The sequence below is a fragment of the Nerophis lumbriciformis genome, linkage group LG36, assembly GCF_033978685.3.
Source record: "Nerophis lumbriciformis linkage group LG36, RoL_Nlum_v2.1, whole genome shotgun sequence".
Classification (NCBI taxonomy): domain Eukaryota; kingdom Metazoa; phylum Chordata; class Actinopteri; order Syngnathiformes; family Syngnathidae; genus Nerophis; species Nerophis lumbriciformis.
Window position 1 is genome coordinate 10577284 of NC_084583.2, and position 17717 is coordinate 10595000.

The following is a 17717-nucleotide window of genomic DNA, read 5'->3' on the forward strand; positions in this document are numbered from 1 at the left end:
ATATATAATGTAGGAAGCAGAATATTAATAACAGAAAGAAACAACCCTTTTGTGTGAATGAGTGTAAATGGGGGAGGGAGGTTTTTTGGGTTGGTGCACTAATTGTAAGTGTATCTTGTGTTTTTTATGTTGATTTAATAAAAAAAACAAAACAAAAAAAACGATACAGATAACATAAAAACGATACCGATATTTTCTGATATCAAAAGCATTTATCGGCCGATAATATTGGCCTGCCGATATTATCGGCCGATAAATGCTTCAGAATGTAATATCGGAAAATATCGGCATCGTTTTTTTATTATTTTTTATTATTGGTATCGTTTTTTTTGTGTTCTTTAATTTTTTATTAAATCAATTAATTCCATGACTGTATATATCGGTATCGGCTGATATCGGTATCGGTAATTAAAGAGTTGGACAATATCGGAATATCGGATATCGGCAAAAAGCCGTTATCAGACTTCCCTAATATATATTGATATATAATGTAGGAAGCAGAATATTAATAACAGAAAGAAACAACCCTTTTGTGTGAATGAGTGTAAATGGGGGAGGGAGGTTTTTTGGGTTGGTGCACTAATTGTAAGTGTATCTTGTGTTTTTTTTGTTGATTTAATAAAAAAAACAAAAAACAAAAACCAAAACAAAAAACGATACAGATAAGAAAAAATCGATACCGATATTTTCCGATATCAAAAGCATTTATCGGCCTGCCGATATTATCGGACGATAAATGCTTCAGAATGTAATATCGGAAAATATCGGCATCGTTTTTTTATTTTTTATTTTTTTATTAAATCATTTAATTCCATGACTGTACATATCGGCCCTGCGATGAGGTGGCGACTTGTCCAGGGTGTACCCCGCCTTCTGCCCGATTGTAGCTGAGATAGGCTCCAGCGCCCCCCGCGACCCCAAAGGGAATAAGCGGTAGAAAATGGATGGATGGATGGACTGTACATATCGGTATTGGCTGATATCGGTATCGGTAATTAAAGAGTTGGACAATATCGGAATATCGGATATCGGCAAAAAGCCATTATCGGACTTCCCTAATATATATTGATATATAATGTAGGAAGCAGAATATTAATAACAGAAAGAAACAACCCTTTTGTGTGAATGAGTGTGAATGGGAGAGGAAGGTTTTTTGGGTTGGTGCACTAATTGTAAGTGTATCTTGTGTTTTTTATGTTGATTTAATAAAAAAAACAAAAAACAAAAACAAAAACAAAAAAACGATACAGATAAAAAAAATCGATACCGATATTTTCCGATATCAAAAGCATTTATCGGCCTGCCGATATTATCGGACGATAAATGCTTCAGAATGTAATATCGGAAAATATCGGCATCGTTTTTTTATTTTTTATTTTTTTATTAAATCATTTAATTCCATGACTGTATATATCGGTATTGGCTGATATCGGTATCTGTAATTAAAGAGTTGGACAATATCGGATATCGGCAGAAAGCCATTATCGGACTTCCCTAATATATATTGATATATAATGTAGGAAGCAGAATATTAATAACAGAAAGAAACAACCCTTTTGTGTGAATGAGTGTGAATGGGAGAGGAAGGTTTTTTGGGTTGGTGCACTAATTGTAAGTGTATCTTGTGTTTTTTATGTTGATTTAATAAAAAAAACAAAAAACAAAAACAAAAACAAAAAAACGATACAGATAAAAAAAAATCGATACCGATATTTTCCGATATCAAAAGCATTTATCGGCCTGCCGATATTATCGGACGATAAATGCTTCAGAATGTAATATCGGAAAATATCGGCATCGTTTTTTTATTTTTTATTTTTTTATTAAATCATTTAATTCCATGACTGTATATATCGGTATTGGCTGATATCGGTATCTGTAATTAAAGAGTTGGACAATATCGGATATCGGCAGAAAGCCATTATCGGACTTCCCTAATATATATTGATATATAATGTAGGAAGCAGAATATTAATAACAGAAAGAAACAACCCTTTTGTGTGAATGAGTGTGAATGAGGGAGGGAGGTTTTTTGGGTTGGTGCACTAATTGTAAGTGTATCTTGTGTTTTTATGTTGATTTAAAAAAAAAAAAAAAAAAAAAAAAAAAAAACGATACAGATAATAAAAAAACGATACCGATATTTTCCAATATCAAAAGCATTTATCGGCCTGCAGATATATTATCGGACATCTCTAATAACTATTGTTTTTAAAGGACTTCATAAATAAAGTTGGTATGGTATGGTAAACAAAAATGTCATTTCATAAGCCAAAATAGCCAAGAAGTGGACGTATTGAAAGGAGGTTTATTAGTTGTTTTGCGTACTGAGCGAGGTGGTCGTGCATCAGCAGTCTTCACATTGTGGAGGAGAAGTGCTAGAAAGATCAGCAGGACACGAGTGCAAGTAACACTTCAGCTTCCTTCTCCTTTGCCCTGGACTCAAAAGACAAGTGGAAGTTCCTGGCTGTGATCCCACGAGACGTGGCGGACTCTCGCCCCGCCAGAATAAAGTGGGGGAGCCGAGAGTCAGGCGGTGTTGGGAAAATGTCCAAAGTGGGCCCGGGCGGCCCGGGTTTCTCCGCGGCTCAGCTTCCCCCGAACATCTCCTGCGAGGCGTAGGTGATGTAGAGGAAGCCGTCGGGGTCCCGGTAGCGAGAGTAGACCTCCCCCATGCTGGAGGACATGCAGGACATGCTCCTCTCGGCCACCAGCAGGAAGAGAGCCTGGCTGGACTCCAGGTCGATCTTGTTCCTGAAGACATAGACCATGGGTGTCAAACTCTGGCCCGCTACAAGGTGTGTGTGTGTGTGTGTGTGTGGGGGGGGGGGGGGGTGTTTATTGGTGCAAAGCAAGCTATATTTGTGTGTTTATTGGTGCAAAGTAAGCTATATTTGTGTGTTTATTGGTGCAAAGCAAGCTATATTTGTGTGTTTATTGGTGTAAAGTAAGCTATATTTGTGTGTTGGTGTAAACTAAGCTATATTTGTGTGTTTATTGGTGTGAAGTAAGCTATATTTGTGTGTTTATTGGTGTGAAGTAAGCTATATTTGTGTGTTTATTGGTGTAAAGTAAGCTATATTTGTGTGTTTATTGGTGTAAAGTAAGCTATATTTGAGTGTTTATTTGTGCAAAGTAAGCCATATTTGTGTGTTTATTGGTGCAAAGCAAGCTACATTTGTGTGTTTATTGGTGCAAAGTAAGCTATATTTGTGTGTTTATTGGTGTAAAGTAAGCTATATTTGTGTGTTGGTGTAAACTAAGCTATATTTGTGTGTTTATTGGTGTGAAGTAAGCTATATTTGTGTGTTTATTGGTGTGAAGTAAGCTATATTTGTGTGTTTATTGGTGTAAAGTAAGCTATATTTGAGTGTTTATTTGTGCAAAGTAAGCCATATTTGTGTGTTTATTGGTGCAAAGCAAGCTACATTTGTGTGTTTATTGGTGCAAAGTAAGCTATATTTGTGTGTTTATTGGTGTAAAGTAAGCTATATTTGTGTGTTTATTGGTGTAAAGTAAGCTATATTTGAGTGTTTATTTGTGCAAAGTAAGCCATATTTGTGTGTTTATTGGTGCAACGTGTTTATTTGTGCAAAGTAAGCTATATTTGTGTGTTTATTGGTGTAAAGTAAGCTATATTTGTGTGTTTATTGGTGTAAAGTAAGCTATATTTGAGTGTTTATTTGTGCAAAGTAAGCCATATTTGTGTGTTTATTGGTGCAAAGTAAGCTACATTTGTGTGTTTATTGGTGCAAAGTAAGCTATATTTGTGTGTTTATTGGTGTAAAGTAAGCTATATTTGTGTGTTTATTGGTGCAAAGTAAGCTATATTTGTGTGTTTATTGGTGTAAAGTAAGCTATATTTGTGTGTTTATTGGTGTAAAGTAAGCTATATTTGTGTGTTTATTGGTGTAAAGTAAGCCATATTTGTGTGTTTATTGGTGCAACGTGTTTATTTGTGCAAAGTAAGCTATATTTGTGTGTTTATTGGTGTAAAGTAAGCTATATTTGTGTGGGGGGGCTGGAGGAGGTTTGGTGGTAGCGGGGGTGTATTTTCTAGCGTCCCGGAAGAGTTAGTGCTGAAAAAGATTCTGGGTATTTGTTCTGTTGTGTTACTCTCCCGAAATGTGTTTGTCATTCTTGTTTGGTGTGGGTTCACAGTGTAGCGTATATTTCGAACAGTGTTAAAGTTGTTTATACGGCCACCCTCAGTGCACCCTGTATTCGCTCGTGTGTGCGTACAGAAGCCGCACATATCTTGTGACTGGGTCTGAACGATGTTAGAAGGGATGAAAAGCAGACGTGACGATAGCTCGTAGAGTACGTTAAAGGCTGTGGTCCGGGTGGACTACGAGATATAATGACTGAAGAACACCTTCGTTCGATAATGAAGGTTGCCTCAGCTCAAAGCCTGAGCCCCGACATTAATGAACTAGCATCCAAGAAAAGATGCCAGGTATTTTGGCCCACTCTGTATTTGAGTTTGACACCCCTGACAGAGACGGATAAGACGAGCGCCCGTCTTGGCGGGGCTTACCTGAGCAGGCACAGGAACTGTCCTAAGGTCAGCTCGAAGGGAACCAAAAACTTGGTCTTGTCCAGCAGAGGGAGGGCCTTCTCGCGCAGGTAACGCTCCACGATCACCTTTGGACACACCACAGTCAGGAAATGTCTCCACAAAGTCAGAGACGGCGAAGAGGACTCACGGGTAACTTGTTGGGGAACTTGGATCGGATGCTGCACACTTCATCTTTTCTTGTTTCTGAAGGGGGAAAAGAGGTTTGGAGGCCTGAAGTGTGTGGGTGGTCTAGGGGGTGGTGGTGGTGGTGGGTGGGGGTCTCACCTAAACACTTCCTCTGCTTGAAGGGCATCATCTCCATGGACTTCTCAAAGGGCGCCATGTTGCTGGCTGCCGGGTGGTTGCTTGATCAGGTGGAAGTCTGCAAACCCCGACGAGAGACCAGGTCCAGAGGGTCTTTATAGTCCAGGAGACAGGAGGGGCAAAGCATTCACACGTACTGGTTAGCTCACTTTGCATTCTCACGGTTGCCTGCGACATGAGCCAGCACAGAAACAAGCAGGTCGCCTCACATGACAGCAAATCTTTTTCATGTTTACATAAGCACAACTTCATGTTTCACAGCAGCTTCTTCTTCTTCTGTTTGCTATCTAATCCACTTTCAAAACCATTTAATCTAATCCACTTTCAAAACAATAGTATCTTATCCATTTTCAAAACAATGTTATCAAATCCACTTTCAAAACCAGGTTATCTAATCCACTTTCAAAACCATGTTATCTAATCCACTTTCAAAACCACTTTCAAAACCATGTTATCTAATCCACTTTCAAAACCATGTTATCTAATCCACTTTCAAAACCATGTTATCTAATCCACTTTCAAAACCATTTTATCTAATCCACTTTCAAAACAATGCTATCTAATCCATTTTCAAAACAATGTTATCGAATCCACTTTCAAAACCATGTTATCTAATCCACATTCAAAACCACTTTCAAAACCATGTTATCTAATCCACTTTCAAAACCATGTTATCTAATCCACTTTCAAAACCACTTTCAAAACCATGTTATCTAATCCACTTTCAAAACCATTTTATCTAATCCACTTTCAAAACAATGCTATCTAAACCATTTTCAAAACAATGTTATCGAATCCACTTTCAAAACCATGTTATCTAATCCACTTTCAAAACCATGTTATCTAATCCACTTTCAAAACCATGTTATCTAATCCACTTTCAAAACCATGTTATCTAATCCACATTCAAAACCACTTTCAAAACCATGTTATCTAATCCATTTTCAAAACAATGTTATCGAATCCACTTTCAAAACCATGTTATCTAATCCACTTTCAAAACCATGTTATCTAATCCACTTTCAAAACCATGTTATCTAATCCACTTTCAAAACCACTTTCAAAACCATGTTATCTAATCCACTTTCAAAACCATTTTATCTAATCCACTTTCAAAACAATGCTATCTAATCCATTTTCAAAACAATGTTATCGAATCCACTTTCAAAACCATGTTATCTAATCCACTTTCAAACCCATGTTATCTAATCCACTTTCAAAACCATGTTTCTAATCCACTTTCAAAACCATGTTATCTAATCCACTTTCAAAACCATGTTATCTAATCCACTTTCAAAACCATGTTATCTAATCCACTTTCTAAACCATGTTATCTAATCCACTTTCTAAACCATGTTATCTAATCCATTTTCAAAACCACGTTATCTAATCCACTTTCAAAACCACGTTATCTAATCCACTTTCAAAACCACGTTATCTAATCCACTTTCAAAACCATGTTATCTAATCCACTTTCAAAATCATGTTATCTAATCCACTTTCAAAACCATGTTTCTAATCCACTTTCAAAACCATGTTTCTAATCCACTTTCAAAACCATGTTATCTAATCCACTTTCAAAACCACTTTCAAAACCATGTTATCTAATCCACTTTCAAAACCATGTTATCTAATCCACTTTCAAAACCATGTTATCTAATCCACTTTCAAAACCATTTGATCTAATCCACTTTCAAAACAATGCTATCTAATCCATTTTCAAAACAATGTTATCGAATCCACTTTCAAAACCACTTTCAAAACCATGTTATCTAATCCACTTTCAAAACCATGTTATCTAATCCACTTTCAAAACCACTTTCAAAACCATGTTATCTAATCCACTTTCAAAACCATTTTATCTAATCCACTTTCAAAACAATGCTATCTAATCCATTTTCAAAACAATGTTATCGAATCCACTTTCAAAACCATGTTATCTAATCCACTTTCAAAACCATGTTATCTACTCCACTTTCAAAACCATGTTATCTAATCCACATTCAAAACCACTTTCAAAACCATGTTATCTAATCCATTTTCAAAACAATGTTTTCGAATCCACTTTCAAAACCATGTTATCTAATCCACTTTCAAAACCATGTTATCTAATCCACTTTCAAAACCATGTTATCTAATCCACTTTCAAAACCACTTTCAAAACCATGTTATCTAATCCACTTTCAAAACCATTTTATCTAATCCACTTTCAAAACAATGCTATCTAATCCATTTTCAAAACAATGTTATCGAATCCACTTTCAAAACCATGTTATCTAATCCACTTTCAAACCCATGTTATCTAATCCACTTTCAAAACCATGTTTCTAATCCACTTTCAAAACCATGTTATCTAATCCACTTTCAAAACCATGTCATCTAATCCACTTTCAAAACAATGCTATCTAATCCATTTTCAAAACCACGTTATCTAATCCATTTTCAAAACCATGTTATCTAATCCACTTTCAAAACCATGTTATCTAATCCACTTTCTAAACCATGTTATCTAATCCACTTTCTAAACCATGTTATCTAATCCATTTTCAAAACCACGTTATCTAATCCACTTTCAAAACCACGTTATCTAATCCACTTTCAAAACCACGTTATCTAATCCACTTTCAAAACCATGTTATCTAATCCACTTTCAAAATCATGTTATCTAATCCACTTTCAAAACCATGTTTCTAATCCACTTTCAAAACCATGTTTCTAATCCACTTTCAAAACCATGTTATCTAATCCACTTTCAAAACCACTTTCAAAACCATGTTATCTAATCCACTTTCAAAACCATGTTATCTAATCCACTTTCAAAACCATGTTATCTAATCCACTTTCAAAACCATTTGATCTAATCCACTTTCAAAACAATGCTATCTAATCCATTTTCAAAACAATGTTATCGAATCCACTTTCAAAACCACTTTCAAAACCATGTTATCTAATCCACTTTCAAAACCATGTTATCTAATCCACTTTCAAAACCACTTTCAAAACCATGTTATCTAATCCACTTTCAAAACCATTTTATCTAATCCACTTTCAAAACAATGCTATCTAATCCATTTTCAAAACAATGTTATCGAATCCACTTTCAAAACCATGTTATCTAATCCACTTTCAAAACCATGTTATCTACTCCACTTTCAAAACCATGTTATCTAATCCACATTCAAAACCACTTTCAAAACCATGTTATCTAATCCATTTTCAAAACAATGTTTTCGAATCCACTTTCAAAACCATGTTATCTAATCCACTTTCAAAACCATGTTATCTAATCCACTTTCAAAACCATGTTATCTAATCCACTTTCAAAACCACTTTCAAAACCATGTTATCTAATCCACTTTCAAAACCATTTTATCTAATCCACTTTCAAAACAATGCTATCTAATCCATTTTCAAAACAATGTTATCGAATCCACTTTCAAAACCATGTTATCTAATCCACTTTCAAACCCATGTTATCTAATCCACTTTCAAAACCATGTTTCTAATCCACTTTCAAAACCATGTTATCTAATCCACTTTCAAAACCATGTCATCTAATCCACTTTCAAAACAATGCTATCTAATCCATTTTCAAAACCACGTTATCTAATCCATTTTCAAAACCATGTTATCTAATCCACTTTCAAAACCATGTTATCTAATCCACTTTCTAAACCATGTTATCTAATCCACTTTCTAAACCATGTTATCTAATCCATTTTCAAAACCACGTTATCTAATCCACTTTCAAAACCACGTTATCTAATCCACTTTCAAAACCACGTTATCTAATCCACTTTCAAAAACCATGTTATCTAATCCACTTTCAAAATCATGTTATCTAATCCACTTTCAAAACCATGTTTCTAATCCACTTTCAAAACCATGTTTCTAATGCACTTTCAAAACCATGTTATCTAATCCACTTTCAAAACCACGTTTTCTAATCCACTTTCAAAACCACGTTTTCTAATCCACTTTCAAAACTATGTTATCTAATCCACTTTCAAAACCACGTTATCTAATCTACTTTCAAAACAATGTTATCTAATCCACTTTCAAAACCATGCTATCTAATCCACTTTCAAAACCATGTTGTCTAATCCACTTTCAAAACCATGTTATCTAAACCACTTTCAAAACCATGTTATCTAATCCACTTTCAAAACCATGTTATCTAATCCACTTTCAAACCCATGTTATCTAATCCACTTTCAAAACCACTTTCAAAACCATGTTATCTAATCCACTTTCAAAACCATGTTATCTAATCCACTTTCAAAACCATGTTATCTAATCCACTTTCAAAACCACTTTCAAAACCATGTTATCTAATCCACTTTCAAAACCATTTTATCTAATCCACTTTCAAAACCATGCTATCTAATCCATTTTCAAAACAATGTTATCGAATCCACTTTCAAAACCATGTTATCTAATCCACTTTCAAACCCATGTTATCTAATCCACTTTCAAAACCATGTTTCTAATCCACTTTCAAAACCATGTTATCTAATCCACTTTCAAAACCATGTCATCTAATCCACTTTCAAAACAATGCTATCTAATCCATTTTCAAAACCACTTTCAAAACCATGTTATCTAATCCACTTTCAAAACCATGTTATCTAATCCACTTTCAAAACCATGTTATCTAATCCACTTTCAAAACCACTTTCAAAACCATGTTATCTAATCCACTTTCAAAACCATTTTATCTAATCCACTTTCAAAACCATGCTATCTAATCCATTTTCAAAACAATGTTATCGAATCCACTTTCAAAACCATGTTATCTAATCCACTTTCAAACCCATGTTATCTAATCCACTTTCAAAACCATGTTTCTAATCCACTTTCAAAACCATGTTATCTAATCCACTTTCAAAACCATGTCATCTAATCCACTTTCAAAACAATGCTATCTAATCCATTTTCAAAACCACGTTATCTAATCCATTTTCAAAACCATGTTATCTAATCCACTTTCAAAACCATGTTATCTAATCCACTTTCTAAACCATGTTGTCTAATCCACTTTCTAAACCATGTTATCTAATCCATTTTCAAAACCACGTTATCTAATCCACTTTCAAAACCACGTTATCTAATCCACTTTCAAAACCACGTTATCTAATCCACTTTCAAAACCATGTTATCTAATCCACTTTCAAAATCATGTTATCTAATCCACTTTCAAAACCATGTTTCTAATCCACTTTCAAAACCATGTTTCTAATCCACTTTCAAAACCATGTTATCTAATCCACTTTCAAAACCACGTTTTCTAATCCACTTTCAAAACCACGTTTTCTAATCCACTTTCAAAACTATGTTATCTAATCCACTTTCAAAACCACGTTATCTAATCTACTTTCAAAACAATGTTATCTAATCCACTTTCAAAACCATGCTATCTAATCCACTTTCAAAACCATGTTGTCTAATCCACTTTCAAAACCATGTTATCTAAACCACTTTCAAAACCATGTTATCTAATCCACTTTCAAAACCATGTTATCTAATCCACTTTCAAACCCATGTTATCTAATCCACTTTCAAAACCACTTTCAAAACCATGTTATCTAATCCACTTTCAAAACCATGTTATCTAATCCACTTTCAAAACCACTTTCAAAACCATGTTATCTAATACACTTTCAAAACCATTTTATCTAATCCACTTTCAAAACAATGCTATCTAATCCATTTTCAAAACAATGTTATCTAATCCACTTTCAAAACCATGTTATCTAATCCACTTTCAAAACCATGTTATGTAATCCACTTTCAAAACCACTTTCAAAACCATGTTATCTAATCCACTTTCAAAACCATGTTATCGAATCCACTTTCAAAACCACTTTCAAAACCATGTTATCTAATCCACTTTCAAAACCATTTTATCTAATCCACTTTCAAAACAATGCTATATAATCCATTTTCAAAACAATGTTATCGAATCCACTTTCAAAACCATGTTATCTAATCCACTTTCAAAACCATGTTATCTAATCCACATTCAAAACCACTTTCAAAACCATGTTATCTAATCCACTTTCAAAACCATGTTATCTAATCCACTTTCAAAACCACTTTCAAAACCATGTTATCTAATCCACTTTCAAAACCATTTTATCTAATCCACTTTCAAAACAATGCTATCTAATCCATTTTCAAAACAATGTTATCGAATCCACTTTCAAAACCATGTTATCTAATCCACTTTCAAAACCATGTTATCTAATCCACTTTCAAAACCACTTTCAAAACCATGTTATCTAATCCACTTTCAAAACCATGTTATCTAATCCACTTTCAAAACCACTTTCAAAACCATGTTATCTAATCCACTTTCAAAACCATTTTATCTAATCCACTTTCAAAACAATGCTATCTAATCCATTTTCAAAACAATGTTATCGAATCCACTTTCAAAACCATGTTATCTAATCCACTTTCAAACCCATGTTATCTAATCCACTTTCAAAACCACTTCATCGAATCCACTTTTAAAACCATGTTATCTAATCCACTTTCAAAACCATGTCATCTAATCCACTTTCAAAACAATGCTATCTAATCCATTTTCAAAACCACGTTATCTAATCCATTTTCAAAACCATGTTATCTAATCCACTTTCAAAACCATGTTATCTAATCCACTTTCTAAACCATGTTATCTAATCCACTTTCAAAACCACGTTATCTAATCCACTTTCAAAACCACGTTATCTAATCCACTTTCAAAACCACGTTATCTAATCCACTTTCAAAACCATGTTATCTAATCCACTTTCAAAATCATGTTATCTAATCCACTTTCAAAACCATGTTTCTAATCCACTTTCAAAACCATGTTTCTAATCCACTTTCAAAACCATGTTATCTAATCCACTTTCAAAACCACGTTTTCTAATCCACTTTCAAAACCACGTTTTCTAATCCACTTTCAAAACTATGTTATCTAATCCACTTTCAAAACCACGTTATCTAATCTACTTTCAAAACAATGTTATCTAATCCACTTTCAAAACCATGCTATCTAATCCACTTTCAAAACCATGTTGTCTAATCCACTTTCAAAACCACTTCATCGAATCCACTTTCAAAACTATGTTATCTAATCCACTTTCAAAACCATGTCATCTAATCCACTTTCAAAACAATGCTATCTAATCCATTTTCAAAACCACGTTATCTAATCCATTTTCAAAACCATGTTATCTAATCCACTTTCAAAACCATGTTATCTAATCCACTTTCAAAACCATGTTATCTAATCCACTTTCAATACCATGTTGTCTAATCTACTTTCAAAACCATGTTATCTAATCCACTTTCAAAACCATGTTATCGAAACCACTTTCAAAACCATGTTGTCTAATCCACTTTCAAAACCATGTTATATAAACCACTTTCAAAACCATGTTATCTAATCCACTTTCAAAACCATGTTCTCTAATCCACTTTCAAAACCACGTTATCTAAACCACTTTCAAAACCATGTTATCTAATCCACTTTCAAAACCATGTTATCTAATCCACTTTCAAAACCATGTTTCTAATCCACTTTCAAAACCATGTTATCTAATCCACTTTCAAAACCACGTTATCTAATCCACTTTCAAAACCATGTTATCTAATCCACTTTCAAAACCACGTTATCTAATCCACTTTCAAAACCATGTTATCTAATCCACTTTCAAAACCATGTTATCTAATCCACTTTCAAAACCATGTTTCTAATCCACTTTCAAAACCATGTTATCTAATCCACTTTCAAAACCACAATCTCTAATCCACTTTCAAAACCATGTTATCTAATCCACTTTCAAAACCACGTTATCTAATCCACTTTCAAAACCATGTTATCTGATCCACTTTCAAAACCATGTTATCTAATCCACTTTCAAAACCACGTTGTCTAATCCACTTTCAAAACAATGTTATCTAATCCACTTTCAAAACCATGTTATCTAATCCACTTTCAAAACCATGTTATCTAATCCATTTTCAAAACCATGTTGTCTAATCCACTTTCAAAACCATGTTATCAAATCCACTTTCAAAACAATTTGATCTAATCCACTTTCAAAACCACGTTTTCTAATCCACTTTCAAAACCACGTTTTCTAATCCACTTTCAAAACTATGTTATCTAATCCACTTTCAAAACCACGTTATCTAATCTACTTTCAAAACAATGTTATCTAATCCACTTTCAAAACCATGCTATCTAATCCACTTTCAAAACCATGTTGTCTAATCCACTTTCAAAACCATGTTATCTAAACCACTTTCAAAACCATGTTATCTAATCCACTTTCAAAACCATGTTATCTAATCCACTTTCAAACCCATGTTATCTAATCCACTTTCAAAACCACTTCATCGAATCCACTTTCAAAACTATGTTATCTAATCCACTTTCAAAACCATGTCATCTAATCCACTTTCAAAACAATGCTATCTAATCCATTTTCAAAACCACGTTATCTAATCCATTTTCAAAACCATGTTATCTAATCCACTTTCAAAACCATGTTATCTAATCCACTTTCAAAACCATGTTATCTAATCCACTTTCAATACCATGTTGTCTAATCTACTTTCAAAACCATGTTATCTAATCCACTTTCAAAACCATGTTATCGAAACCACTTTCAAAACCATGTTGTCTAATCCACTTTCAAAACCATGTTATATAAACCACTTTCAAAACCATGTTATCTAATCCACTTTCAAAACCATGTTCTCTAATCCACTTTCAAAACCATGTTATCTAATCCACTTTCAAAACCACGTTATCTAAACCACTTTCAAAACCATGTTATCTAATCCACTTTCAAAACCATGTTATCTAATCCACTTTCAAAACCATGTTTCTAATCCACTTTCAAAACCATGTTATCTAATCCACTTTCAAAACCACGTTATCTAATCCACTTTCAAAACCATGTTATCTAATCCACTTTCAAAACCACGTTATCTAATCCACTTTCAAAACCATGTTATCTAATCCACTTTCAAAACCATGTTATCTAATCCACTTTCAAAACCATGTTTCTAATCCACTTTCAAAACCATGTTATCTAATCCACTTTCAAAACCACATTATCTAATCCACTTTCAAAACCATGTTATCTAATCCACTTTCAAAACCACGTTATCTAATCCACTTTCAAAACCATGTTATCTGATCCACTTTCAAAACCATGTTATCTAATCCACTTTCAAAACCACGTTGTCTAATCCACTTTCAAAACAATGTTATCTAATCCACTTTCAAAACCATGTTATCTAATCCACTTTCAAAACCATGTTATCTAATCCATTTTCAAAACCATGTTGTCTAATCCACTTTCAAAACCATGTTATCAAATCCACTTTCAAAACCACGTTATCTAATCTACTTTCAAAACCACGTTATCTAATCCACTTTCAAAACCACGTTATCTAATCTACTTTCAAAACCACGTTATCTAATCCACTTTCAAAACCACGTTATCTAATCCACTTTCAAAACCACGTTATCTAATCCACTTTCAAAACCACGTTATCTAATCCACTTTCAAAACCACGTTATCTAATCCACTTTCAAAAACCATGTTATCTAATCCACTTTCAAAACCATGTTATCTAATCCACTTTCAAAACCATGTTATCCAATCCACTTTCAAAACGATGTTATCTAATCCACTTTCAAAACCACGTTTTCTAATCCACTTTCAAAACCATGTTTTCTAATCCACTTTCAAAACTATGTTATCTAATCCACTTTCAAAACCACGTTATCTAATCTACTTTCAAAACAATGTTATCTAATCCACTTTCAAAACCATGCTATCTAATCCACTTTCAAAACCATGTTGTCTAATCCACTTTCAAAACCATGTTATCTAAACCACTTTCAAAACCATGTTATCTAATCCACTTTCAAAACCAAGTTATCCAATCCACTTTCAAAACCACGTTATCCAATCCACTTTCAAAACCATGTTATCTAATCCACTTTCAAAACCATGTTATTTAATCCACTTTCAAAACCATGTTTCTAATCCACTTTCAAAACCATGTTATCTAATCTACTTTCAAAACCACGTTATCTAATCCACTTTCAAAACCATGTTATCTAATCCACTTTCAAAACCACGTTATCTAATCCACTTTCAAAACTATGTTATCTAATCCACTTTCAAAACCATGTTATCAAATCCACTTTCAAAACCATGTTATCTAATCCACTTTCAAAACCATGTTATCAAATCCACTTTCAAAACCACGTTATCTAATCCACTTTCAAAACCACGTCATCTAATCCACTTTCAAAATCACGTCATCTAATCCACTTTCAAAACCACGTCATCTAATCCACTTTCAAAACCACGTCATCTAATCCACTTTCAAAACCATGTTATCTAATCCACTTTCAAAACCATGTTATCTAATCCACTTTCAAAACCATGTTATCTAATCCACTTTCAAAACCATGTTATCTAATCCACTTTCAAAACCATGTTATCTAATCCACTTTCAAAACCACGTTATCTAATCCACTTTCAAAACCATGTTATCTAATCCACTTTCAAAACCACATGATCTAATCCACTTTCAAAACCACGTTATCTAATCCAATTTCAAAACCATGTTATCTAATCCACTTTCAAAACCATGTTATCTAATTCACTTTCAAAACAATTTGATCTAATCCACTTTCAAAACAATTTTATCTAATCCACTTTCAAAACCACGTTATCTAAACCACTTTCAAAACCACGTTATCTAATCCACTTTCAAATCCACGCTATCCAATCCACTTTCAAAACCATGTTATCTAATCCACTTTCAAAAACATGTTATCTAATCCACTTTCAAAAACATGTTATCTAATCCACTTTCAAAAACACGTTAACTAATCCACTTTCAAAACCACGTTATCTAATCCACTTTCAAAACCACGTTATCTAATCCACTTTCAAAACCATGTTGTCTAATCCACTTTCAAAACCATGTTATCTAATCCACTTTCAAGACCACATTATCTAATCCACTTTCAAAACCATGTTATCTAATCCACTTTTAAAACCACTTCATCTAATCCACTTTCAAAACCACTTCATCTAATCCACTTTCAAAACCATGTTATCTAATCCACTTTCAAAACCATGTTATCTAATCCACTTTCAAAACCATGTTATCTAATCCACTTTCAAAACCATGTTATCTAATCCACTTTCAAAACCATGTTATCTAATCCACTTTAAAAACCATGTTATCTAATCCACTTTAAAAACCAAGTTATCTAATCCACTTTCAAAACCATGTTATCTAATCCACTTTCAAAACCATGTTATCTAGTCCACTTTCAAAACCATGTTATCTAATCCACTTTCAAAAACATGTTATCTAATCCACTTTCAAAAACATGTTATCTAATCCACTTTCAAAACCACGTTAACTAATCCACTTTCAAAACCACGTTATCTAATCCACTTTCAAAACCATGTTATCTAATCCACTTTCAAAACCATGTTATCTAATCCACTTTCAAAACCATGTTATCTAATCCACTTTCAAAACCATGTTATCTAATCCACTTTGAAAACCATGTTGTCTAATCCACTTTCAAAACCATGTTATCTAATCCACTTTCAAGACCACATTATCTAATCCACTTTCAAAACCATGTTATCTAATCCACTTTCAAAACCATGTTATCTAATCCACTTTCAAAACCATGTTATCTAATCCACTTTCAAAACCACTTCATCTAATCCACTTTCAAAACCATGTTATTTAATCCACTTTCAAAACCACGTTATCTAATCCACTTTCAAAACCACGTTATCTAATCCACTTTCAAAACCACGTTATCTAATCCACTTTCAAAACCACGTTATCTAATCCACTTTCAAAACCACGTTATCTAATCCACTTTCAAAACCACGTTATCCAATCCACTTTCAAAACCACGTTATCCAATCCACTTTCAAAACCACGTTATCTAATCCACTTTCAAAACCATGTTACCTAATCCACTTTCAAAACCACGTTATCTAATCCACTTTCAAAACCATGTTATCTAATCCACTTTCAAAACCACATTATCTAATCCACTTTCAAAACCACGTTATCTAATCCAATTTCAAAACCATGTTATCTAATCCACTTTCAAAACCATGTTATCTAATCCACTTTCAAAACAATTTGATCTAATACACTTTCAAAACAATTTTATCTAATCCACTTTCAAAACCACGTTATCTAAACCACTTTCAAAACCACGTTATCTAATCCACTTTCAAATCCACGCTATCCAATCCACTTTCAAAACCATGTTATCTAATCCACTTTCAAAAACATGTTATCTAATCCACTTTTAAAAACATGTTATCTAATCCACTTTCAAAAACGTGTTATCTAATCCACTTTCAAAAACACGTTAACTAATCCACTTTCAAAACCACGTTATCTAATCCACTTTCAAAACCACGTTATCTAATCCACTTTCAAAACCATGTTGTCTAATCCACTTTCAAAACCATGTTATCTAATCCACTTTCAAGACCACATTATCTAATCCACTTTCAAAACCATGTTATCTAATCCACTTTTAAAACCACTTCATCTAATCCACTTTCAAAACCACTTCATCTAATCCACTTTCAAAACCACTTCATCTAATCCACTTTCAAAACCATGTTATCTAATCCACTTTCAAAACCATGTTATCTAATCCACTTTCAAAACCATGTTATCTAATCCACTTTCAAAACCATGTTATCTAATCCACTTTCAAAACCATGTTATCTAATCCACTTTAAAAACCAAG

The 17717-nt window shown here is 33.5% G+C and overlaps 1 protein-coding gene across 3 annotated transcripts in view; it reads right to left on the minus strand.

The window, feature by feature from the left end:
- Positions 1-2340: 2340 nt before the first annotated feature.
- map1lc3cl (microtubule-associated protein 1 light chain 3 gamma, like) overlaps positions 2341-17717 on the minus strand; it is a 41526-nt gene continuing 26149 nt past the window's right edge. For all 3 annotated transcript variants that reach the window (XM_072912466.1, XM_061930701.1, XM_061930700.1), the window contains 4 exons: positions 4844-4975; positions 4707-4762; positions 4538-4644; positions 2341-2754 (listed from right to left, as the gene is read on the minus strand). In XM_072912466.1, the coding sequence (XP_072768567.1) occupies positions 2589-2754; positions 4538-4644; positions 4707-4762; positions 4844-4901 (387 nt within the window). In that variant the 5' untranslated portion in view covers positions 4902-4975 and the 3' untranslated portion in view covers positions 2341-2588. The remainder of the gene's footprint in view (positions 2755-4537; positions 4645-4706; positions 4763-4843; positions 4976-17717) is intronic.